At 57.7% G+C, this 23951-nt stretch overlaps 8 protein-coding genes across 8 annotated transcripts; 2 read left to right on the top strand and 6 right to left on the bottom strand.

Moving 5' to 3' along the window:
- Positions 1–2304: 2304 nt before the first annotated feature.
- Positions 2305–4083, bottom strand: WHR41_02884 (uncharacterized protein; the record flags this gene model as incomplete). Its single annotated transcript, XM_069371490.1, has 1 exon — positions 2305–4083. One exon carries the CDS (start codon positions 4081–4083, stop codon positions 2305–2307), a length of 1779 nt encoding a protein of 592 aa, XP_069231457.1.
- Positions 4084–6212: 2129 nt separating this feature from the next.
- Positions 6213–7910, bottom strand: rpt4 (putative 26S proteasome subunit rpt4). Its single transcript, XM_069371489.1, has 4 exons — positions 7505–7910; positions 7055–7441; positions 6433–6995; positions 6213–6368 (listed from the first exon to the last, which is right to left on the bottom strand). Exons 1-4 carry the CDS (start codon positions 7713–7715, stop codon positions 6354–6356), a joined length of 1176 nt encoding a protein of 391 aa, XP_069231464.1. The 5' UTR covers positions 7716–7910; the 3' UTR covers positions 6213–6353.
- Positions 7911–8393: 483 nt separating this feature from the next.
- Positions 8394–10201, bottom strand: WHR41_02882 (uncharacterized protein; the record flags this gene model as incomplete). Its single annotated transcript, XM_069371488.1, has 3 exons — positions 9165–10201; positions 8978–9109; positions 8394–8916 (listed from the first exon to the last, which is right to left on the bottom strand). The coding sequence occupies exons 1-3, from the start codon at positions 9713–9715 to the stop codon at positions 8394–8396; spliced, it is 1206 nt and encodes a 401-aa protein (XP_069231463.1). The 5' UTR covers positions 9716–10201.
- A 424-nt stretch (positions 10202–10625) lies between these two features.
- Positions 10626–11260, bottom strand: WHR41_02881 (uncharacterized protein; the record flags this gene model as incomplete). The annotated part of the gene is made up of 2 exons (XM_069371487.1): positions 10626–10716; positions 10785–11260. 2 exons carry the CDS (start codon positions 11258–11260, stop codon positions 10626–10628), a joined length of 567 nt encoding a protein of 188 aa, XP_069231462.1.
- Positions 11261–11540: 280 nt separating this feature from the next.
- Positions 11541–14252, bottom strand: WHR41_02880 (uncharacterized protein). Its single transcript, XM_069371486.1, has 3 exons — positions 14039–14252; positions 12343–13977; positions 11541–12284 (listed from the first exon to the last, which is right to left on the bottom strand). The coding sequence occupies exons 1-3, from the start codon at positions 14112–14114 to the stop codon at positions 11902–11904; spliced, it is 2094 nt and encodes a 697-aa protein (XP_069231461.1). The 5' UTR covers positions 14115–14252; the 3' UTR covers positions 11541–11901.
- A 2477-nt stretch (positions 14253–16729) lies between these two features.
- WHR41_02879 (uncharacterized protein) lies at positions 16730–18400 on the top strand. The gene is made up of 6 exons (XM_069371485.1): positions 16730–17043; positions 17097–17115; positions 17184–17273; positions 17326–17357; positions 17408–17662; positions 17717–18400. Exons 1-6 carry the CDS (start codon positions 16777–16779, stop codon positions 18206–18208), a joined length of 1155 nt encoding a protein of 384 aa, XP_069231596.1. The 5' UTR covers positions 16730–16776; the 3' UTR covers positions 18209–18400.
- On the bottom strand, positions 18368–20224 carry WHR41_02878 (uncharacterized protein; the record flags this gene model as incomplete). Its single annotated transcript, XM_069371484.1, has 3 exons — positions 19212–20224; positions 19093–19144; positions 18368–19038 (listed from the first exon to the last, which is right to left on the bottom strand). Exons 1-3 carry the CDS (start codon positions 19281–19283, stop codon positions 18368–18370), a joined length of 795 nt encoding a protein of 264 aa, XP_069231597.1. The 5' UTR covers positions 19284–20224.
- AMT16 (Phospho-2-dehydro-3-deoxyheptonate aldolase AMT16) lies at positions 19537–20959 on the top strand. The gene is made up of 2 exons (XM_069371483.1): positions 19537–19609; positions 19707–20959. Exons 1-2 carry the CDS (start codon positions 19601–19603, stop codon positions 20847–20849), a joined length of 1152 nt encoding a protein of 383 aa, XP_069231600.1. The 5' UTR covers positions 19537–19600; the 3' UTR covers positions 20850–20959.
- The last annotated feature ends 2992 nt before the right edge of the window (positions 20960–23951 follow it).

The raw sequence follows: 23951 nt of genomic DNA, 5'->3' as shown, positions 1-23951 counted from the left end.
TGGCATTCAGACACGGACTCGAGTCCGCGCGAGCCGTGCAGAAGGGTCGCAGGCTGCAGCCACCGGCAATCGTCGGTGCGTCTTCGACGAGAGAAGGATCAGATTCCGATCACAGGTGCCTGACGCTCTTGAGAAAGGCCCGAGCTATTTGTTGTTGCATTCCTGCTCTACGAACTCGACATACTGGCTCGAACCGCCTGCGCGAGTCTGTACAAGGCCAGCGGTCTCAGGGAGTATTGACCGTGTGACGGGCAGGCTTGCCGAGCATCGCCGATGCCAATTCGGGCAAGGGTGCTATTTCGGTTTCCCGCACTTGGAATCGCCAGATCGAATGTGATTCCTGGCTCCCGTTTTGACTTCTGCATCTTCGGCTGATTTCTGCGCTTTCCCATGGCTTGTGGCTGGAGGCTCACATCCGCCGCCTTGGTACGGTACATTACACTCCCAATAGGATCGTCGCACCACGCGACATAAGCGACTTAAGGCGTAATCGCAGGAGTCGTGTGTCTTTCTTCTTTGACAAAGGTAACCCGTATACTGTACATACTGGCCTGGAAAGTTCGCATGCTTTGCGGCTTCGACATGATCGGCGATTGAATCGCCAGAATCGCTGTATCGAGGGCAGGCATCGATGATGAGCAGGCTGATACGGCATATGGGCCAAGTGCTATTGCATTGGTCCTTCACACTTCAAATGTCGCGAGCGGGCATAGCAAGGGTTTGAGGCTGCCGTTCAATCGTTCCTTTCTTGCCTGCCTACGATTGAGTGGGTAAGTGTGTCGAATTTCCGCGCACGAGTCTCATGAATACTTCAGGCCACTGACTTTACCTCACTTCGATAATAGCGTGAAGAAACGCAAACCGGCACATCTGTATTGGATGCGTCTTCTGAAATGCGTATCGTGTTTCGCCATGTCTTGTAATTTTCTGTTCAGATTTGGTCCGGATAGACCACAGCGATCTGTGCGTAGTTGCGATCGCCAGGTGTGCCTGATGAACAGGAGCTTCCGCAACCGCTAAAATCAAGGTTTGCAGTAGCAGTACGTACAGAGCACGAGGCTAAAACCTGACGCGTAGCGCGTGGATCCTCACCGGGTGCGTATCTACCAGTAAGGCCTTTTCCGTACAGCCCTACGTAGCATAGCATATGCCTCGCGAAGCACATCGCATCAACACCAGTGCATCTAGGCACCACCGGTACAGGTACAGCGCACAGCTCTCCCCACCCCACGCGCACTCTCGAGAGACAAAGGCGGGAATGGTCGGACGTAGGTCCGCCGGTGCAGCAACAGCCAAGGGAAGCCACTCGACATGATCTGCAGGCCAGCGCTCGCGATCGAAACCTGCGCGTGCAATCGGCATGACGTGTAGGGCAAAAGCGTGAACGCTGGCACACATGGGGGAGTGGGACTCCTGCCTCTGGTCCCCGGCACACAACGCACGCTATCACCACCGGGCCGAGGTCCGCTCCCTTGTTGATTAAAGTGGGATTAATTGGTCTCGCGCGGTCTCACGCGTGAATGCGCACGCGGCAACGACTTGGTGAGGCTGAGCTGAGATGACATCCGAGTGGCGATACGGCCGTTGGCCGTCGACGGTCGCATGATGGGCTGGGTCTCGATGGCAAGTATGTGGTTCGAACAATCATAGACCATTAGTTGAATAACTGTGATTCGACAAACATCGCGAGCTACGCGGCATCTCATAGCAGGACGTCCCGAGGTCTCGTATCGTGTCGTTTAGAGGTTGCAACAAACAGAGTTGTAAGGTACTCACGGCTGAATCACGCTACCAGACTTGCGAACATCGGGATTCTCAATCAGACTTTCGATGGCACATTCCGCCAGGTGCTCAAAATTGACTTCTGCATGTCAAAGGGCAGGCTGACAGGCATCTGCGTGGCACAATTCGCTTGTCGACTAGGCTAGGCTGCTTTCGAGTGTTTCCAGTGGAAACGCTCAGGACACCGCGCGGATCACGGCACCCGATCACACAGCGTACCAGCACATGTACAGTCGCGGGGGTCTGCGCCGTGATCATTACGCACTGTCCCTCAAAGTCGCTCGCAAGAATGTGGGCATCATTCTTGCGCACTACACCCTTGCACTCGCCCCTGCAGCCTTGCTTTTTTCGCCTATAGAGTTCCTGTGCGCATCTCGGGAGGGTCGGAGCAATCTCCAGGCTCGCAAGAGATCCCTGACCGTCAAGTTGAAATGGGAATGGTTGGAAACAGAATCCTCGCAGGATCGGTGCGGCAGCTGATTGACTGCATTTGATACATTATGATATACACGCCAGGCCAGATCAGTCGAAGCCCGCGAAGTCGCCTGCATCGCTGTCCTGAGCACCATCTGCCGCGTTCGACTCGTCGGCGCCCGCTCTTCGCGGCACGTTGAAGAGCACCGCGCAGTTCCTTCCATCGAAGCTCTCCCATCGCCCGAGCTTGTGCTCTCGGCCGATAGCTGCAAGGACGTAGCAGCCGCTCTTGCCGCGCTCGTCCTTGTCCACGATGGCCAGATCATTGACGACTCCCCTCACGAGAGACGGAGCTTGCGCTCCTCTTGAGATGGCGTCCATTGCATCCGCTCCCAGACCAGCGGATGAGATTCCTGCGTCCTCCAGCGCAGCGATAACATCGATTTCGGGCGTTGCGAGAGGATCAAGGGGTTCAATTCGGCGTTTGTCCGAAGAAAGACGCCAGGCTCTGACGTACCCGTCCCAGCTTCCAGTTACGAAGACATCTGAGAAGGGAATGGCTTTCAGGGCGGTAATCCAACGAGGCTGCGGATCGAGCAACATTGGACCTTCAGCATCCAATGATTGTGTGGGGTCCATCTCTGCGCTCCTCTGCTCGATCGGCGCAGGAGGCTCGAGACCATGCGCCAGAGGGTAAGTGAACACCGGCTTCTTCTTGTGGATGTTCCAGAGTGACAGCGAGCCGTTGTCAGAGCCTGTGATGAAAGTGTCGTCGTCTATGCATGTTACGCGCTCCATGCTTCCCTCGTAGTGTGGTTTGATGCCTTCATCATCTTCTCCCTTCTTTATCTTGCGATCAGGTCCGCCGCCACGGAAGACAAGCTGGCTCTCCTCCACGACTTTCCAGAAGCGTGCGGTCCTGTCGCGTGCACCCACCGTGACGCAAGTCTCGTTCGCCAGAGCGCTCACATCGAGGATCTCGTCCTGATGACCGAATAATGTCTCCACATATGCCAGCTCGTCCAGGCTCCAGATCTTGACCGTTCTATCCTTACTTGAGCTGAACAATTGGTTTGTTCCTCTTCGGAAAACAACAGATACCACACTGTCTCTGTGTCCGTTGTCGCGAAGAAGCCCGCTGAAGATCTTTAAAGGCTTCAGTGTGTTTGCGTCCCAAATGATCAGCCTGTTATCCGCGCCACCAGTCGCAACGAACTTGCCATCCTGCGATGCTGCGACGCAAAGAATTTGTTTCTGATGGTGTTGTGTTGCCGTCTTGCTACCACGGGTGAAGCCCACCTTCTTTGGTTTTCTTGAGGTCTTTTTCTTAGAGACGCCGTCTTCCGAAGAGGTCTCGAGTTCCGGCAGTTCCCACTTCACTAACGCGCGATCTTGTGTAACGAAATAGACATGCCTTCCAGCAATAGCCACGCCGTTGACGCCTTTTGTGTCCGCCCTGAAATGATCGTGCTGTGCTCCAGTCCAGTCCAGCTCGTCCGCGATAAACCGATAGAGCTTTCCCTTGCCCTCTGCTGTGTCCTCCTTCAGCCGCTCGCCCATGCGGCTCCGCAGAATTTCCTGATCGATTTCCGCCGCATCGAATCCTCCCAGCTCAAGAACCTCCTTTTGCGTGTTCGCAAGGTACTGCTCGGCCAGCCGTATCCTCTTCGCAGCGGGGTCCTCATTCTTGAACTCCTCATCCTCCGACTCCGAGCCAGAGTAGTCGTCTGCAGGCGCATCGTCGTCCGAGACGTCGCTGCCGGAGATGGATTCGTCGCGGCTTTCCTGGCGTCGCGAGGACGCACCGCGCTTTTCGGTGGCGTCTCCAGCTGCTTGAGGCCTCTTGCGCTTCTTCTGCGAGGCGGGCAGCGTGAAGAACGACGACATGGCTGGTGGCGGGCTGGAGTGCTGCGGCGAGCCCTTTCGTTTTTAGAATTTGATCTCGGGCTTCAGACGCCGCTGGAAAATATTATCGGCAAGCTTCTCGACGTACCCCAGGATGCGCGCCGGCCCGCGTGCCGAGGGACGCTAGCAACCTTACAGAGTGCCTGTCATTGGCCTGATGAATTGGAAGTCCATGTTCCTCGTCTTCCCTCACTACCTAGGTATTCTCATAACCTACATTTTTTGGTCATTTCCTCTCTAGCTGATCTCGACACCTGCATATCTTTCACTACGTCAGTTCAACCCCAAGCCATCGACTCAGGGGCACAAAAGACCCCCGCCAGACTTTGTCCGTGCATGTAACCGCGTGAATACGTTCGTTCGAGTAGATCACCACAATCATCTGGACGACTTAGAATCTCTGGTACCCAAAGTTCCTCAGTCGATGGGTGACTCGGGATTCTTCCATTGTCATAAGAGCTATGGGTCGCCTGCAGCATCTCGAAAGAATGGCCCTAGGCCGATCGGCTTTCCAACCATTACCGGAGACACCAGAACCTGAAGAGGATGATCACCGCCCTGACTCTGACGACAACGCGACAAATATCTACAGGCAGCAATACGATTCCAAAGGTCGACCGACATGTCCAGAGATAGATGCCCAGAAGGCTCAACTTCGACACGCCTCGAATTCCGTGCTGGCCCTCGTTGGCGTTGTTGAACGAAAAGAATCCGCCGATGCCAAACTCCAGGTGGACATGACCCTCAAACGCTCAATGCGAGAAGTGCTTTTGACCCAGGAGGATGGCAGAGGCCAAGAATGGGGAGCGCTCGCCGAGGTGGTGGGGTGGTTCGCTCTTTGGTGGCCCACTACACTCATTAGGAGAATCCAAATTGGCCTTTACTCAACAAATTTGCCTTTCCTGACCATTCTACGAATAGAAGCAAACATGGTTTTTGGGCACGGCTGGCGTGGAATCCTCTTGGGCCTCTTGCCAGGTGCGGGCATCGCCATCCTCCACAAAGTCACCTGGCAAGTCCTCGCCTTAACGGCGGAAGAAAGCATCGGTGCGATCCAAAACCGCATCGTCGCCTCCAACACGCCCCGCCGCCAAGCGCGACGCCTCATCCGCTCGCTCACTATTTTGGTCGACGTCCTCCTCGTCGCCATCGACGTGCTCCTCCTCCCCCTCGAAACCTACGCGCTCGCCCGCCAACTCAACCTCGCAGCGCCCACCCCTTGGCGCCCCCTCTTCACAGCCCACCTCCCCTCCTTCACCCGCGCCTCCTACAAAACCACCTTCGCCAGCCCCGCCTCCTTCCTTACAACCTCCGCCCCCTACCTCATAGGCTACAGTCTCTTAACCCGCGACCCCAGCCCCGAAGCCCCCGCCTTCAGCGACCTGACCTCGCACCGCCTCCCCGCCATCAGCGAACCCATCAGCGCCAGCACCCTCCCGCCCACCTCGCCCCTCCTCGACCCCTTCGGCACCATCCTGCACTACACCTGGACCATCAGACAGAAATTCCTGCACCTCGCCGGCTGGCGCATGTACGAGACGCACCGCGCGGGCGCGACGCACGGCTTCGAGACCGACGTGCACTACGGCTCGGCGGCGCGGGAATCCTACGATCTCGGCGTTGTCAGCCACCGGAGCACGGCGCTGGCGCGCTTGCCGGCGACGTGGCTGGGGATGCGGGTCGATATGTTCCTCGTGAAAGTGCTGCTGCTGCCGGTTGAGGTGGCGGTGATGCGGAAGGTGGCGAGGGAGTATTTGGCGTCGGAGATGCCGCTGACGGGGGCTGTGGCGGGGTCGGGTGTTGGGGAGAGGGTTTGGGGTATGAGGCCGGGGCAAGGAGGGTGGGAGGGGCTGGGTGGGCATTTGAGTCAGCTTGGGCTTGCGATGGCGGTGAATCTTGGGGTGGAGGCGGCGTGCTTTGCTTGTGTGTATGCTCTAACGAGGAAGCAAGGTATTGGGGGCTTTGGTTGGAAATATCAGGATGACAAGGACGACGAGGGGAGAGCGGGAAGATGATGGTCTAATATTCGACGGCCTTCAGAGCAACGATAGAATGGACTGTAATATCACGTCTTTAGGCTTCAAGCCACGCTTAATTATGAGACGAAGACGTGCGTGGTATGACGTTCAATATCAGTACGGCGGCGCCAATCCGCCATTCATGATTAAGCTGATGTTGGCTTCTATGATACATTTTCACTTCCGCCGATGTATAACGCTCTTCCACACCATAGCGCAACACAAGAGTCAACCTTACAACTTCTCGTACTGCAAAATACAAGTCAGCAAATATCCTCAACATTCGGGGACAATCACAAGCGACCCCACTTACCTCGAGCTTGCCCTCAAGCTTCTTGCTCTCAGCAACCTTTCGTACCGCCTTGTTGAAGTCGTCCTGGTTGACAACGTCCCTGTAGTCCTTGATGGCGAAAAGACCCGCCTCGGTGACGACGTTCCGCAGGTCCGCACCGTTCAGGCCATCGCTCATCTTCACCACAGACTCGTAGTCGATCTCGCCGTCCTTCTGCACACTCGCGGCATGGATCTTCAGCACCTCCAATCTACCAGCCTCATTAGGCAGCGGGATCTCAATCTTCCTGTCCAGGCGACCGGCTCTGAGAAGGGCTGGATCGAGGGTATCGGGGCGGTTGGTTGCCATGATAATCTTTGTCTTGCCCAGGTAGTCGAAACCGTCGAGCTGGTTGAGGAGCTCCATGAGCGTACGCTGGATTTCGCGGTCGGCGGATGTGCCTTCGGAGAAACGGCGGCCACCGATGGCGTCGATTTCGTCCATGAAGATGATGCAGGGCTCGTGCTCTTTGGCGTAGCCGAACATTTCGCGGATGAGACGGGCGGACTCGCCGATGTATTTGTCTACGATGGCGGAGGAGACGACTATGTTGTGTTAGCAAAAGGGGAACGTACTTCCAGGAACAAATCAAAGTATGGCTTACCCTTCAGGAAGTTCGTCTCCAGACCGCTGGCAACCGCTCTTGCGAGCAAGGTCTTGCCGGTACCAGGAGGACCGTAGAGCAGTACACCCTTTGGAGGCTTGATACCGACACGCATAAACAGCTCGGGGTTCTTCAGAGGCAGCTCGATGACCTCTCGAAGCTCTCTGATCTGATCGTTCAAGCCACCAATCCCACCAAACGAGACCTGCCCAGGGTCCTCCAGCGACATGTTGTACACCAGCGGGTCGACCTCACGAGGCAGCATGCGCATAATGGTGAGCGTTGTCATGTCCAGCGCCACTCTTGTGCCCTGCTTCAGCTTCGCCTTGTCGACCTTCGAGCGGCAGCCGACGACATAGCGCGGTCCTGACGATGCCTTGACAATGACTAAACGACAGTCAGCCTCCATCCATGTATCCTATCTTTACCCATGTAGTATCCAAAACTTACATCGCTCTTCATCCAGCTGCTTCAGCACCTCGCCGATGATCTGTCCCACGCTCTGCAGCGCCTTGATGTTGTCCTCTGAAACGTCGAAGTCATGCTGCAGGCCCTTGATCTCTAATCGCAGCGCCTTGAGCTTTGCCTCCCACTCTCTCGACTCGAGCAGCGTCTTTTTGTACTCCTCCAGCGCGTGATCTCTCTCCGGGTCGCTAGCCATCTCGTCCGCGATGTCTTTCAGTGTGTAGCTGTTGGGGGATGTGTTTCCACACGCGATCGATGGCGCGCGCTGACTTTTGGCTGATCGCTACAATCTCTGGCAGGCAGTGGATGCAATCGGGATGGCGTTGAGATTTGATGAGAAGGTGAACGTGTGACGGGGACAGTTGGTTTGGTAGGCTGGTGATTGAAGCCGCTTGGGCGAGCGAGCTTGTCCCGTGGCGCCGTCGTCACTCGACGTCTTGCAACAGCAGCCTGGCGTCAACGGGGCAGGTGCGCCGAGCTGATCGACCACGCCGCCAGCAACTACACTGCCGTGACTGCGGTGTCACCAGCTGACTCGCACACTTCGACGACAGCCATGTCGCATCGATGAGGCGTCATGTTTCCTGGCTGGTAAGATCGGATCTAACACTCAATTGTTGCTTTGAAGCACGACCCAGCGGGCAATTACTATCTCCAGGTTTCTTCCACTTAACACGATAAACATTACTCTAAATCTATATCGCAATGCAACATCAACACATCAAGCAACGTGGATGATTGCTCCCCAAATTTGGCCTTTGTTTTCTATGGCCGACCACATAGATCTGCAGGCGCACCAAGAAACATCATTCATCTCATGAACGACCAATCCAAAACAGCAAACCAAACTCCTCTCATGCCCCCTCAACCCCAGCTAGTGCATTTCCAACTCAGTCGTCTTCGTAATGCCCTCGGGCTTAATTCCATTGCCCAACTCAACATCATCCTTCTTCTGAGCCCCCATCTCCTCAAGATCCGGCTTACCGCCATAGCAAGTCGCCAAGCTGAGCACCGCCCCACCCGAAAACGGCTTGAACAAACTCCTCCTAAACGAAAGCATCCCGACAGCCGGCTGCTCCTCGACCCGCGCGGCCTCGACCCGCGCCACATCCACCGACTTATCGGATGACGTCTTCGAGAGGCTCGAAGCCGAGCCGACGGCCGTGGCGGCAGAGTCGTCGCGGGCGGAGCGGCGCCCGGACGATGCGAGGGAGTCGAGGAATTTGGGCCAGAAGCGCTGGACGAGGCAGCGCAGGGTCGGGGCGCAGGAGCACAGGATGGCGACGTTCATTTCGACGGCGGACCAGATGCAGAGGAGGGGCGAGTGCCAGGTTTGGTCGGGGTTGACGGCCATGGGGTAGATGTAGACTAGGCGGAGGATGGAGATGAAGCAGGTGCTGGGCGGTGTTAGCGTCTGAAAACAGGTGTGACGATAGCCGTGAGACGGCAAGGACGTACATGAGACCGATGCCGAAAACACCGAGGAGCAGGTTCTTCTGACGCCGCGGCATGTCGAGACTGTTGATTACACCGACGGGGAGGAGCGCCGTCATGCAGTCTGTCACGATGTTTATGGCGGCGTTAGCGTACCTGCGTAGGTCAGTTGGTTGGCCTTGAACCGCAATCGACACAGCAATCAACTTACCACACCTCCAAACGCGGCAAGCAGCGCGGATCATTGAAGAAGTCCTCCGCGGTCCAGAAAGCATGTATCGGAACGCACATGACCAACGCGCTGACGACAGTCCACAAACTCCACAAGACGATGAACCCGATCATGGCGAAGCAAAGTCTCCTGAAGTTGATCTGAGGGAAGATGCGGAGATACTGCAACAGAATCGAGAGCTTCGTGAAACCCAACGCAGCATAGTACGTCCAGACCGAAGCCCAGAACCACATGGCGATAACCGCCTTGTCATGTTGCGGGAACTCCCAAGCGTGCTTTCCCATGCCATATTCGGTCTGTTTGTAGGTGGTGATGCAGAAGGCGACCGAGAAGATACCAGAGATGAAGATGAAGCCATCGTCGGTTCCAGCCTGCTTAGCGACGACGGTGCGGGCGAAGACACGTGCAAGGATGGCCAGGCACGCGACGGCGGTGAAGATCACAGTCACCACGTAGAGTGAGGTCTGAGAAGCGTGGCCAGAGATGGTCGAGCGCTGGGCGGCGATAGCTTCGATATCCATTTCTGCCATTGCGTTGACTGAGGATGCGAACGAGTGATCAGAGCTCTACAACGAGACGCACCTGGTGCAGCGGAAAAGAAGGGTGTGGATAATGCCCCCGGGGGCGTTACATGATGGCCCACCTTATACCTCGCCTGCGATCCAGTAGACGCGTGGGGTGCGGTCGGTGAGCATAACGGCGCCACATTATGAAGAACAAGATGAGGGTCGGATGCGGGTTGGGACCCTTGATGCTCTGAGTACCGTGTCCACGGGGTACGTTGACTCTGGGCTCTTAACAGTGGTTCGCTATAGCGCTTTCTCGCGGAGACGCGCGAAGTGAAGGCGGTTGTCATTCAACGGTTCATTAGGAATCGTGTTTTCCATACGAGTGCATCTCACAGTGGCATCGTGAGTCGCTGTTAGAGAGATCACTCTGTATATTTGCCTGCTCTGTGTCAATGTACGGGCGGCAGTGAAGGATGAAGAACGACGGCGTCGCGCCTGTCGGCACCTCGTCTGCCGGCATGTTCTTGGTGACAACGGGGAGGTGGCGCCTCGGGCCGCAAGATGTGCCAACGGCCAAGAGCACCCTTTATTCAAGGACAGATATACCAGAGAGCGACAAGATCACAGGGTCGTATGGTACTTAATCTGCGGAGTCGCCATAGCTCCTTGCATCGACACGAGCTCTGACGCGTCGTACTGTAGTCTGCCCGTTCGTCGTAGAGCTCATACGCGTTGCACTTAATGAAAGGGCTCTACCAAGAGCAATGTGTGTCCTTTCGGGTTGAGAAAGATCAGACTGCATTTCCTGCACGGGTGCCAGTATGGATATCATCATTGCCGGCTTTCCCACGGACAGGGTGAACGGGCGCTCCGCCCTCACGACCATCCATCTATCGTGGTGCAAAGCCCAAGGCCCATACCTCAGATGATCTCAATCCACACGCTTCTCCAACACCGTCGCCGCCCACCCACTCTCATCCTCCACGTCCCCCAGCGACCTGAACCCCAGCCCCTCATAATACCTGCGTGAACAACATCAGCACAGCAACAACAACATCACCCCCCTTCCCCCCAAAAAACAAAAACTCACCCAACAAGCCCACCCCCACCACCCCTCCACGCATCCAAACAAACCCTCCGCACCCCCACCTCCCTCGCAACCCCCTCCGCAACCCCCACCAGCACCCTCCCACTCCCCCTCCCCTCCTCCCCCGCCCCGCGATCCCTCACCACCAGCCTGACATAAACGAACCCCTCGCGCCCCAGCACTCCCTCCGCGTACTCCGCCCCCCGCGCCTCAAGCACCATCATCGCGACCGCGCGGCCGCTCGCTGCTTCGAGCACGTACGCGCGCGCCCAGCCCGGCGCGCCCCAGGCGAGGGAGCGCTCGGCGCGGGCGACGAGGGCGGCGTATTTGGCGCGCTGGGCGGGGGAGGGGAGTTGCGGCTCGGTGCCCCATTGGGCTGGGGGGAGGTGGGGGAGCTGGCTGTCGGTGAAGGAGAGGAGGCGGAGGTGGTCGGCGGAGGCGGTCGTGGCGGGGCGGAGGGTGTGGTGGGGGGCGGGCATTGAGGGGACTGCTGGGGCGGAGGGGGCTTTGGGACGGCGGCGTGGGACTTGGATTATTGCACATGCGGCTTTGGGCTGATGTGGTTGTGGGTTTTGGGGAGAGGTTGGGTCGCTAAGAAGGTAGGAGGAGGGTAGGTAGGCGGGTGATTTTGCCTGCTTATGTACGTTTGCAGCAGGATGACTGTCGTCCGGCGGGGTTGGGGATTCGGGAAGGGTGGTCGCTCTGGGTCTGGACGCGAGTCAAGCGCGATGGATGAAAGAGAAGACCATGAAAAAGAAGCAGCCCAAATGGAACACATTTCGCATACAAGACAACAGACAAAGACAAAGACAACCATTCTGTATCTCGCTGTAGTAAGGTAGTCTCGCTCGCAGCTGGCCGGAACAATCGTAGCGTAGCGCCTTCATCAACGCCCCTCGGACCCACCAACACGTTCTGCTGTTGTAGTTGGTGTCCAATTACTTTCCAAAAAAGAAAAAAAGGACAAGATCAGAAAAGCAAAAAGCAGAAGCAACTCCCCTCGCTGTAGGCTGTATTCGTGGCACGAACCATCTCGCTCCCCCAATTTTTGATTCTTTTTTCTCCCTTCTACCCGCAGCACAGAACCAGCTGAGCCCGGCCGCCATCGTCCTCCATTATCTTACTCAACCGTGACCGACTTCGCCAAGTTCCTCGGGAAATCGACGTTCAGCCCCTCGGCGACCGCAAGCCAGTACGCCATGAGCTGCAGCGGGATGACGTTCAGCAGGCCCTGGAGCAAATCGTGGGTGTGCGGGACCTCGATCTTGTCCGTCTTCTCGCCGGGGAACTCCTCGTCGTCGGTGTTGCAGATGACGATGGGGCGGCCCTTGCGCGCGATGACCTGCTGGTAGGCGTTGAGGGACTTGGCGAAGATGCTGTCGCGAGTGAGGATCATGACGATGGGCAGGTTCTCGTCGACGAGCGCGAGGACGCCGTGCTTGAGCTCGCCGGACATGACGGCTTCGCAGTGGAGGTAGGAGATTTCCTTGATTTTGAGGGCGCCTGGGAGGGTGCGTTAGTGGTTTCGGGGGATGGGTGACGGGGTATGATGGGAGCTTACCCTCGAGAGCAGTGGCGTGCTGGGAGCCACGGCCGAGGAGGAGGAGAGACTTCTGGTCCTTGAACTTGAGGCACATCTCCTTGATGCTCTGGTCGAGCTTGAGGATCTCCTTGAACTGGTCAGGGAGCTTGCTGAGGCCCTCCATGATGTCCAGACGCCTCTGGTGCTTGCTCGCGCGGTCCTCAGACAGAGAAAGAGCGAACATGATCATGCAGACGAACTGAGAGGTGTAGGCCTTGGTGGAAGCGACACCGATCTCGGGACCGGCGTTGATGTGGACACCGCAGTGGGTCATGAGAGAGATGCTGGAGCCGACGACGTTGACGATACCAACGGTCAGGGCGCCGCGCTCGAGACAGTAACGGAGGGCCATGAGAGAGTCGGCGGTCTCACCAGACTGCGAGACGAAAACGCAGGTGTCGTCACGGAAGACGGGAGCTTGACGGTCGAGGAAGTCAGAGGCAAGCTCGACCGAGATGGGGATCTCAGTCAGCTCCTCGAAAGCACCACGGACAGCCATGCAGGAGTGGTAGGAAGTACCGCAAGCAATGAAGATCAGACGCCTGCAGCGCCTGATGGTGCTAATGTACTGCCTAAGGCCACCAAGTGTGACGGTCTTCTCCTCAGCGTTCAGACGACCACGCATGGCGTTGACGACGGACTCGGGCTGCTCGAAGATCTCCTTCTGCATGAAGTGGTCGAAGCGGCCCTTCATGATTTCCTGGAGCTCGATCTCGATGGTCTGGATGGCACGGACGTTGCTGGTGCCGTCAGTCTTGGACAGACGGTGAATGTTCAGCTGGCCCTCGTGGATGTGCGCAATGTCGTCGTCCTCGAGGTAGAGCACCTTCTTGGTGTGCTCAATGATGGCGGAGGGGTCAGAGGAAAGGAAGAACTCGGTCGGCTGGGGCATTCCGTCGTCAGACAGGAAAGCGCGAGACTGGGAGCGGTGGAGGAGGGACTTGTCGGCGGAGAGACCAGGCACAGACAGGAGGTCGTTGCCCTTCTTAAGAGCGACGTTCTGGCTGGCACGCTCGGCGGGGAGAGCCTGGCCGTCCTCGGCGAACTCGACGTCAACAAAGTCGACCTTCATCTTCTTCTGGGTCTTGACACCGATGACGAGAGGAGAACCCTTGCGGGCAGCGACAACCTCGCCAGGGAAGTGGACGCTCTTCATGAGCAGACCGAAAGCGCCCTCCAACTCCTTGACGACGGCCTTGACAAGGCTGGTGAAGTCGAGGCTGGGGTGCTCGTCGAAGATGTACTTGGCCAGCTTGGCAATGGCCTCGGTGTCGGTCTCGGTCTCAAAGCGCATGCCCTTGGACTCGAGGAGAGCCCTCAGCTCCTTGTAGTTGGTGATGATACCATTGTGGACAATGGCGAACTGCCACTTGGGGTCGGAGCGGTGGGGGTGGCAGTTGACCCTGCTGGGCGGGCCGTGGGTGGCCCATCTGGTGTGTGCGATACCGGCGTGGTTGTCGAAGACCTTGGTCAGGTCGGGCTTCTCCTCCTCAATGAGCTTCTTCAGCTTGGCAACCTTGCCAACCTCCTTGTACGCGAAGACCTCGTTCTTCTTGTCGCCATCGACAGCGACACCTGCAGAGTCGTAGCCGCGGTACTCGAGACGGGAGAGGCCTGCAGAGAGGAAAGGTCAGCTGGGATTGCGGGCTCGGGTCCGGCGATTGGAGCCACGTACCATTGACGAGGGTGTCGAGGATGAACTTCCTGTCCTTCTCCACCAGGTAGTTGATGTAGCCGAAGATGCCGCACATGTTGGCTGGTTGTGGTGTGTGTTTGTGGGAGGGAGAGAGGGTGGTGGGCGCGGGAGAAGCAGGTCAATGGCGCGGCAGGGCGGTCCAAGCGGTCTGGAGCAGGCCCGGCGGAGGGCGGCGGTGGGGAGTGGGGTGGGTGGGATGAGGCTCAGCGAGTGGCTTGCGGCAGATAGAAGATTCGTAAGCGGTCGTGAGCGCTGGCAGAAAGACAAGCAACGGCGAAGGGAAGCGAACGGGCGGGATGGAGGGCAGATGGGGGAGGAAGGCTGGGTGCGAGCGGTGCGGGCGGGCTCGTCTTGTAGTCGTCGGGTGGTGTCTGGCGGCGCGGGCAGAGGGTGGTGCAGCTGCTACGACGCAGGGTCCGGCCGGCGGCAGCCCGCAGACCACAGCAAAACAACAGCCTGTCCACTCGAGCCACTCCACCGCGCCGCCCGTTGTCCCAAGCTACCGCGACGCCATCCACGTGACCCGCCGCGCCCTCGAAACCATGCGCGTTTCACCATGCGAGCCCGCCGAGCATTCACTCCTAGTACTGCGCACGTCGACACGAGACTGCTGGCGCTGCCCTGAGCGATCGCCGCCGACGCACCCGCCATCCCTGCTGTCCGCAGCCTCTTGATCGCCCCGTCGTCCACTCCCTACGGTGCAGTACCTGGCATTCGCCCACCGTGTCTATTTCCGCCGCTCGCCACGGCCGCGCTGGGGCCTGCAGGCTGCGGGTGCGTGCCCGGTTTGCATACCGCAGAGCCAGAGCCATCGCACGCCCTGCTGTCAACCGCAGGGCGTCCACCCGCAAACAGAGACCAGACCCCTCTAAGCGCGCCACTCGCGCGTCGCTGGCGACAACCGTGCCGTCGGCCTAGCGCCAGGAACCGACGGAGCCATCCACGCCATTCTATTCTCAGGCCCGCCAAGCCCTGAACAGCCACAACACCTTCGTCACCGCGATCGCAGTCGACTCGTGTTTGCCCTCCCAGAGCACCGCCTGCCGGCATCCGAATACGACTGCACCGTTGTTCTGTTCGTTATACTAGCATCGATGTCCATGCTCCACCCTATTCCTGGCAACAGCGCGCTCCCGTTCCATGTGACGTCCTCTCCCGGCGCTGCGAAGACGTCGTCTGGTGCCCAACGGCGCTGCCGAACTTTTGCTTCAAGCGTCTGCTTCCAGAACACCTCGGCTGAGCGCCGCTATTGTTGGACTAGCCCACGGCATAGCGTAGCAATAGTGGCGACGGGGTGTGGAGATCTCCTTCTGTTTACTTCTGTACTGTTTTTGGTTGAAATGGTCCGTGTTCTACAGCGAGACGCCCCAGCAGCGCCTTCAGCATGGGCGTGAAGCTGGATTGCTTGATCTTCACGCTTTTTCGCCTAACCAAAGGTTCGGTGGCTTGAGACATTCAGCCTCACGGTTCTCCGGCCTTCAAGCTCGCTCTGGACGCCTCGCAGTGGCACACACATTCCCATGTTTTTCCAAAAAGTCAATCCCTCTCAGAAGAAGCTTCTCAAATTCTAGAGCTCAGCAGTCGAGCCAATGGCTGGCTCGCGGCTGTTTCCCTTTCGAGGCTTGCCTGCGATCCTGCTGAATCCTCCTAGCCCTACCAAATACCCGGCTTTTGCGACTTGCAGTCCCTTGACCTGGTCCTTGTCATTTCTTCAAGAACAAGGAAACGTCCTGCGCAATCAGACATAGATTAAAACATCGTCATGGAAGCTGTCATATGCCAAGTGACTGCTATACATGAGGTGACGGACAGCGCGATGTGAATGCACGCACTTATCCATTCGACGATGTCTTGCAAATAGCATACGCAGCTCGTGCACTCTGCTGCTCTGCAGAGTCCATAGCCTACACCCGTACAAGGTGATCCTCAGGCTCGTTTTCTCCTGTCTTCGCGCCATGGTATTTTGAAGCAGCACGGCTGCACACCTGACCCCATGGCGCAGTACGGTACTTCTGCGTGGCTCTCCTCTGCACTGCTCAAGCACATGCATTGAGTTTCTGGCCACGTGGGGCCGCAAACGACAAGATCGAGCCGTCGAGAACAAGCTTCTCGTAAGTGCTCGCTCGACGGCTCGGGACACTCGGTTGCCCAGCGACATTTGCCAAGCGTGCGCCGCCGGCGAAAGCAGGGAGTACACGCACAGCATCATCAAGACGCCAAAACTACATAGCAAAGCTGCTACAAAAAGGGACTGTACAGCTGATCATTGCCCTCCACTCCATTGTCGAAAAAGACGAGGAGCGGACGGCACCCAAGATCCTCTGAAAAGTCGTTCTCCACTAGCACAGACGGTTTTCGTCGTCATGGAGCATCACCTGTTAGGCGGCTCTCGAGTCGAAAATGCTTTTAAAGGCAGTGTTGTTATTTGCGTTGTTCATGGAGAAAGGAAAAGGGAAGAGAAGGGCGCGGCCGCGCGCGAGTTTTATTTTCTTGCGCGCGGGCCTGAGCGCCTGCGGGCGGAGGAGGGAACGCGGCGGGCCGGCCGCGGCAAGCGAGCCAACGAGCGGCCGATATAGGGACCAGTCACCTCACATTTTTTGGCCCGCGCGTGAGTGACGCATCGCGGTGGGCGGGACGTAAGCTAGTTAACTACTTGTACAACTGCCATTGGAGTCGTTCGATTGATCTCCAATACTACCCACATCCACACTTCCACAATGTCGTCAACAATCCTCCACGTCAGAGCCGAGACCAAGCCCCTCGAGCACCGTACGGCTATCACGCCTACGATCGCTAAGAAGCTCGTCGATGCCGGTTACACTGTCAACGTCGAGAGGTCGCCTCTGAGCATCTTCCCGGACTCGGAGTACGAGGGCACTGGTGCTTCTCTTGTTCCTACCGGCTCGTGGACGGATGTTCCTAGCGACCATATTATCATTGGTCTTAAGGAGCTTCCTGAGGAGGATTTCCCTCTCAAGCACACTGTTAGTGATCAATAAATAAGTTACGTTAGACAATTGGCTGACACTCATACCAGCACGTTCAATTCGCACACTGTGAGTGACTATTCCGCATTTTTCCGGAGCCATTGCATCTTTCCACAAACGAATCTAACAAGTCGTAGGCTACAAGGGCCAGGGCGGCTGGGACACCGTCCTTGGCCGTTTCCCCAGGGGCAACGGCACTCTCCTGGATCTCGAGTTCCTTGAGGACGGTACGTATTTCTGTAAAGATGGCCAAGAGCCTTGATACTAATAATGTCACAGAGAATGGCCGCCGTGTTGCTGCCTTTGGCTACGTAAGTCTCTCAATCGACAACGCCACCGAACGAATCTAACAACACTACAGCACGCCGGTTTCGCTGGTGCTGCCCTGGCTCTCCGCACTTGGGCCTGGCAGCTCACCCACGGCAAGGACGAGCCTCTTCCTGGCGTCTCCAGCTATGAGAACGAGGACCTTCTGATCGCCGACGTTAAGAAGGCCGTCGAGGAGGGTAAGGCCAAGGCCGGCCACTACCCTCGTATTCTTGTAATTGGTGCTCTCGGTCGTTGCGGTCGTGGTGCCGTCGACCTCTGTGTCCGCGCTGGCCTCGAGGACATCATCGTAAGTCAATTCGGCTTCACTCCTGCACTCTCTACAGACTAACCCTATCCTCAGAAGTGGGACCTCCCCGAAACCTCCGCCAAGCCCGGCCCTTACCAGGAGATCATCGAGTCCGACGTCTTCGTCAACTGCATCTACCTCTCCGCCAAGATCCCGCCCTTCATCGACGCCAAGTCCCTCTCCGCCGCCTCCCGCCGCCTCAGCGTCGTCTGCGACGTCTCCTGCGACACCACCAACCCGCACAACCCCATCCCCATCTACGACATCAACACCACCTTCAGCGAGCCCACCGTGCCCGTCCCGCTGCCCGAGGGCAGCAACGGCCTGCCCCTCAGCGTCATCAGCATCGACCACCTGCCCAGCCTGCTGCCCCGCGAGGCCTCCGAGGCTTTCAGCGCTGCGCTGCTGCCTAGCTTGATGGGCTTGAAGGACTGGAAGAACGTCCGCGTCTGGCAGCAGGCGGAGAAGCTGTTCAAGGACAAGGTCGCGACGCTGCCCGAGGGCGCGGTGGACGGCAAGACGGAGCTGCTCGCCAAGCAGTCGTAGGCGCTTGAGCTACGTTTCGAACGAGAACGGGCCATTGTGCGTCCGTAACTTTGTGAATGATACATTGTTATCTCTCCGGCCCATGCGGTCCAACCAACCATGCGCACGTACATATTCCTCTCCCTCGCCGTCCCTTCTCCCCCCTTCCCTTCCTTCGCTTCACGTGTCAAACTTGCTCCTCCTCCCCCCACCCGCCACCCCATCTTTCCCCTCCGTTTTCGCAGCAACAAACTCCACCCCCCTCCCCCTCTCCCTTTCCCTCCTCCTCCCCTCCCTCCTCTCATTCCCCCCCACCAACCCCTCCACAAAGCAAGCCCCGGGCCACTCAACCGGCACCCCCAGCCCCTCCGCCAGCGAACTCTCGCACGCTTCCAGCCCCTCTATCCCCGCGAATTCCAGCAGCTTCGGCAGCAAGCTCGGATTCCGCAGCGAGGCAGAGGCCGCGAGCCGGGAGTTGAAGTGCGTGTGCTGCGCTTTGAGGGCGAGGAAGCGCTCGAATTGTTTCGTCGTTTGCGAGAGGAGGGCGGCGGGTTCGGAGTTTGGGGGCGGTGGGGAGGGCGGGGAGGGGAGGGAGAAGTTGGGGACGGGCGGCATTGTGAGGTCGCGTAGGCGTTGGCGCGTGAAGGTGTAGGGGGAGAAAGCGGGGTCGGTTGGGGAGTGTGAGGTGGTGGGGAGGGCGGAGGGGCCGGGGGCTGCGCCTGGGGCTAGTTCTTGGGTGGGAGCGGTGGGTTGTTGTAGCGGTGGTGTGTTTTGAGGTTCGGCGGATGGGTTGATTGTTGACGCTTGGAGGGGTTGCGTTTCGATTGAAGCTTTGGGGTGGGCGGTGGGTGCTGGGTGAGTGGTTAGTAGGTCGCAATGGTGGGATGATTTTGGTTCGATTGTACTCTTTAGAGGTGCGGTCAGGCGGTCTGGCGCATTGTCGCTCGTCTTCGCTACCTAGCATGCGCGCATCGTTAGTAGGTATCCGCGTCTTCGCAGTCGAGATTTCTTAGCAGTGGCCTACCTTTGCCGGTCTCTCTGGGAGGACGTCGTCTTCCTCTTCGTCGCTGCTGCCATATCCCACGAGGCCGTTCATTGTGTTGTTGCACGCGGTGTTTGGTGTCCGCCCAATCTGCAGGGCCGCTGTCACATGGGATAAGGTACGAGACGGCGTTTCTGTCGGCGCGTTCCTCACCAGGCGCACGTCATGGCGCGCCTGGCCCTGGCTGCTGCAGCCATTGAGGGCCCTTCGATTCGCGGCGGAGTCATCCAGCGCCCATTGGAGTCAGACCTGGGCTATATTTTGAGCCGCATTCCAGCTCTCTGCTGCTGAGACTGTTTTTGCTTCGTGAACTACTCATCAATCATCTAAATCTCACTGCTTGTTTGTAACAGTAGACCGTCTGTTCCACCATGGCTGAGGTACGATCACATCCAGCTGCCGCTCCATCAAGTGGGGTATCAGCATTGCAAATAATGTCGCTTGTGCAGAACACCAAGAGACTGACCATGCACGCAGTTCTTCTTCCCAAACAAGTCGGTCGGCGACCAGGATAGCGTGGAGGACTGGCGCATCCGGGGCATGACCCCTCTGACCCCGCCTGATCTTCTTCAGCATGAGATCCGCCAGACGCCCAAGTCGCGGGAAGTCGTCGTTCAGTCTCGCAAAGAGGCGGTGGAGGTCGTACACGGCGTGGATGAGAAGAGAAGGCTGATGGTCGTGATCGGCCCCTGCTCGATCCACGACCCCGCCATGGCCTTGGAATACTGCGATCGTCTGCTCGAGCTCAAGAAGAAATACGAGGATGACTTGCTCATCGTCATGAGGAGCTACCTCGAGAAGCCCAGAACCACCGTCGGCTGGAAGGGCCTGATCAACGACCCGGACATCGACAACACCTTCAACATCAACAAGGGTCTCCGCACGGCCAGGCAGATGTTCCTCGACCTGACGACCAAGGGCATGCCCCTAGCCAGCGAGATGCTCGACACCATCAGCCCGCAGTACACCGCCGACCTGCTGTCCGTCGGCGCCGTCGGCGCCCGCACTACCGAGTCCCAAGTCCACCGCGAGCTGGCATCCGGCCTCTCCTTCCCCGTCGGCTTCAAGAACGGCACCGACGGCACGCTCGGCGTAGCTGTCGACGCGATCGGCTCCGTCAAGCACCCGCACCACTTCCTCTCCGTCACGAAGCCCGGCAACGTCGCCATCGTCGGCACGGCGGGCAACAACGACTGCTTCGTGATCATGCGCGGCGGCAAGAAGGGCACCAACTACGACGCCAAGTCCATCGGCGAGGCCAAGGCCGACCTCGAGGCCAAGGGCCTGCGCCCGCGCCTCATGGTCGACTGCTCGCACGGCAACTCGCTCAAGGACCACAAGAACCAGCCCAAGGTCGCCGCGGACCTGGCCGCGCAGATGCGCGCCGGCGAGACCGCCATCATGGGCGTCATGATCGAGTCGAACATCAACGAGGGCGCGCAGAAGGTCCCCGCCGAGGGCAAGGCGGGCCTCAAGTACGGCGTCTCGATCACTGATGCTTGCATCGGCTGGGAGGACACCGAGAAGGTGCTCGCGGAGCTGGCGGCTGCTGTTGCGGCGCGCAGGGAGAAGCTGGGCCACAATATGGAGAAGCACGAGGGCGCTAACGGCAGCAAATAGTGGAGCCTAAGGCGTGTGTTGGTTGCGAGTTGGCCTGGCGTTGCTGTTTGTACGGATATACCACTGGATGCATAGGTATGAAAAGTCAATTGATCTCTTCAGAGCGGACAGCCTGCTTCACGAACTCGTCTTCATTCACTATTGGTGCTGCTGCTTACCTTAGTGCGTCGGAGGATGTTGTACAAGCTGAGGCTCTCCCTCAGGGGATTGTTTGCAAGGCTACTACAGAAATGCCCGATTGATCGATGGCTCACTGCAGAGTAGTATCTGACGAGGATTGCGAAGATCGGCCAACGTCTAGCGATTCAAGTGTCTTCCTCGCCTGGGAATCACAATGAGCTTTGCCTGACCCATTTACCTCTCAGCCAGCTTCTAGTGACCGCCCTTCTACGGTCTCGAAGATGAGGAACATTCGGACGAGCGCACCGACTACCTCGTGCAATCTGATTAGCTCTGATGCCTGCTATGAAGCCTGCGTCGCGTGCTCTACCGCGAAAGGGATGCTCCAAAGAAAGTCCTCCACACCCACGCGTGCCGCCACCCAAGCCATCCCGTCTCGCTCGGATCAAACTTCGCGCACGCCGTGAGGTGTGTTGCGGCCGGGCCGGGCTCCGTTCTCATGCAGGTATGCGGTGTCGGAGCGACCGATGGTTCTATGCTACACCAGGCAATGCCACGACGAAGCAGAATGATGCACCGATCGACAGACGTCCGCCTCGTGTCTCTCGAGCACACTGTTGCACATTCGCTTCGTGATGTGGACCATTCGTTAAGTCCAGTGTAAGGCCCACTATGTCCTGGAGATAGTCATAATTGAGGTGTCTGAAGCATTGATTCGAGCACGGAGGATGCCAATTGAAGGGTCAATCGAGCATGACATCTGTTTACTGATCACTCTGCAGATACTGACTCTCGCTAAATCGTTATAGTGTTGGTGTCTCGGAGATGTTGATGTGGGTGCCTCAGGTCCCATTTGCACCGGGGCCGTCCGCTTTCTTGGCAAAGGGATGAGGTGAGGTCGCTGGCTTCACAACATCCACCTTCGTATTCGCCTGACCCAACGACAAGCCACCATTGGGCTTGCACTGCTCTTGGCCGGACTGCATAAGGTTCCAAGCGACTAACACTTTTCGTGCTGGAGCTATTGCGTTAAAACAGCTTCTTGCATTGATGTGCTTGCAAAGCAGGTGAGTAGACTAGGGTATGTTTGCTCCAATCCCTAGCTCGAAAGAATGCAAATCATCGGCCATTGTTCCGCCAAAGCCGCCAATCTCAACATGTCTTCAAATCAAAAACCGCACTTGCATAGACTCTTGATCCTACTAAACATCGTCCAAGCCCAAGAGCAACACAAGGCATCAGCACTGCCCCTACGCGCGTCATCTGGCTCATACATCGACTTTCGTCGGCTATTGAAGCCTTGCAGAGTCCACTCGTGGAACACGGGAAACCTTCAGGCCGCAACGACTGTCCTTTGCGCTAGGTCAAGCCCAGTCTCATTACGTCCTTGGAACGAGCAGTGCCGCATTGTTGGGCATTAGCCATCCTTCTAGACTGTCACACGAAGCAGCCGAGCAGCAGCTGTCAGAATGCAACTCCCTACGCTTCTGGCAAGCGTGAGCAAAACATACTTCGCAACATTCATGCCCGGGCTCGATTAACCGAGCAGGTAGCACGAAAATCGCTTGATTGAGAGTCCCAAGCCACAAGAGTGGATCAGGCGCGTTCCACTCGCGTCGAACTGAACGTTCCCCGACGCGGACTGCTATCGTGACTGCCATTCAGGGCAGTGGCTGCATGGAGGCAGTGTCAGCGTCTGTCAAAAAGCCGGCGCCCACGTTGATAGCCGACCCATACTTCGCGAGCCGGCTCGCTTACCTCGTTACCTCGTCCTATCCTAGGAGATCAATGGCCGCCACCGGCGCCATGGACGACGCCCACACATGGCAAAATGTCAGACTCTGAGACCAGCATGGCAGTCAGTAGGGCATGTTCCTGGACCGTGGCGTCAAATGAGCATCTGGGGCCTGCACACAGCCGCAGGATTTCTTGCTTCGTGTGGCCACACCACATGGTCTGATGCAGGGTCTGTTTTGACGAGTGAAGTAGGTAACATCGTTAACAAGACCTTGGCAATGCCCATCCGACTTCCGAGCACGAGGCCATGTGGACATTGGCTGTTTTGCCACTCTCGCCGCTTGGTTGAGGCGCACACGTGCGCGAAGAGGCTTAATTACGCGCATTCTGCGTGCTTCTGGAAGACTCAATCCGTCGCCGACTGGCGAAATTGAGCGCCTCCGCGAAGTTGAGTTAAGGTCGTGCGCGCATGCACGCCCATTCGGCGACTTCCCGACCCGATGCTTGTACCCGCGTGGAAGCCCAGGCTATCCTTGCTCCCATGGGACGGATCCTCGAGAAGCAATCGAAGGAATCAGTCAGAAGATGCTCGTCAGCAGAGCAACTGCACGTGCGCTTCGTAATGGCTCGCCAATGCTGTCGATCTCACTCTGATTAGGCCTGTTTCGCATGATCTGTGCTATCGCAAACAGCTTGCTCAACGCAGCCTGCAGCATCTCGGACGGACCCCTGGCGAAATCCTGCTGAACTATCGTCGAACAATGTTGTGACACCAACGCTCCCCTTCCTCTGCTTTCAGTTCCGCGTGCCACGAAAACAAGCTCGTCTTTCTTTCGTTCCCTCGCCAGAGCTAGAGCAGCTGGTCGTTCACGATTGGGCATGCACTTTACGACTGATTCCGCAGCGTGCAGCAACAACGCCTCACCAGGACCGGATTGTCCGGAGCACACCGACCCTCCCACGGTGATCTCCTTTGATATAATCACGCGCAACGCGAAAAAGTGGATGCCATGTGCGGTGTATCCGGAGAGTTGTCGTTACATGAGGCTGGATACTATCACAATGATGTGACGATGGTTCGATGTTCATTTCAAGCTTGTGCTCCACGCCCTGGATCTAGTCGAAGAGCGCGCTTGTGACAACGCCCTGCTTGGGCACAACGCCCTCGCGAGTCGCCCTTCCTAAAATGCGCCCTCTCATCCGGGCGACCGCCCGGGTCGCAGGTATAAGAATGACTTGGTCCTC

Source organism: Cladosporium halotolerans (assembly GCF_011745625.1).
Source record: "Cladosporium halotolerans strain TM138-S3 chromosome Unknown Sca7, whole genome shotgun sequence".
Taxonomy (NCBI): domain Eukaryota; kingdom Fungi; phylum Ascomycota; class Dothideomycetes; order Cladosporiales; family Cladosporiaceae; genus Cladosporium; species Cladosporium halotolerans.
This window is presented reverse-complemented; position numbering and strand designations above follow the sequence as displayed.

Excerpts from the sequence above, each read along its gene's own strand:
- rpt4 (XM_069371489.1), bottom strand. The coding sequence starts at position 7,715 with ATGGCTAGCGACCCGGAGAGAGATCACGCGCTGGAGGAGTACAAAAAG. Across the intron at positions 7,442-7,504 it reads GCAGCTGGATGAAGAGCGAT|TCATTGTCAAGGCATCGTCA; the intron begins GTAAGTTTTGGA and ends ACTGTCGTTTAG. Across the intron at positions 6,996-7,054 it reads GGAGACGAACTTCCTGAAGG|TCGTCTCCTCCGCCATCGTA; the intron begins GTAAGCCATACT and ends AACACAACATAG.
- WHR41_02880 (XM_069371486.1), bottom strand. The coding sequence starts at position 14,114 with ATGTGCGGCATCTTCGGCTACATCAACTACCTGGTGGAGAAGGACAGG. Across the intron at positions 13,978-14,038 it reads CCTCGACACCCTCGTCAATG|GCCTCTCCCGTCTCGAGTAC; the intron begins GTACGTGGCTCC and ends TCCTCTCTGCAG. Across the intron at positions 12,285-12,342 it reads GCACGCCACTGCTCTCGAGG|GCGCCCTCAAAATCAAGGAA; the intron begins GTAAGCTCCCAT and ends GCACCCTCCCAG.
- WHR41_02879 (XM_069371485.1), top strand. The coding sequence starts at position 16,777 with ATGTCGTCAACAATCCTCCACGTCAGAGCCGAGACCAAGCCCCTCGAG. Across the intron at positions 17,274-17,325 it reads TCTCGAGTTCCTTGAGGACG|AGAATGGCCGCCGTGTTGCT; the intron begins GTACGTATTTCT and ends ATAATGTCACAG. Across the intron at positions 17,358-17,407 it reads GTGTTGCTGCCTTTGGCTAC|CACGCCGGTTTCGCTGGTGC; the intron begins GTAAGTCTCTCA and ends ACAACACTACAG.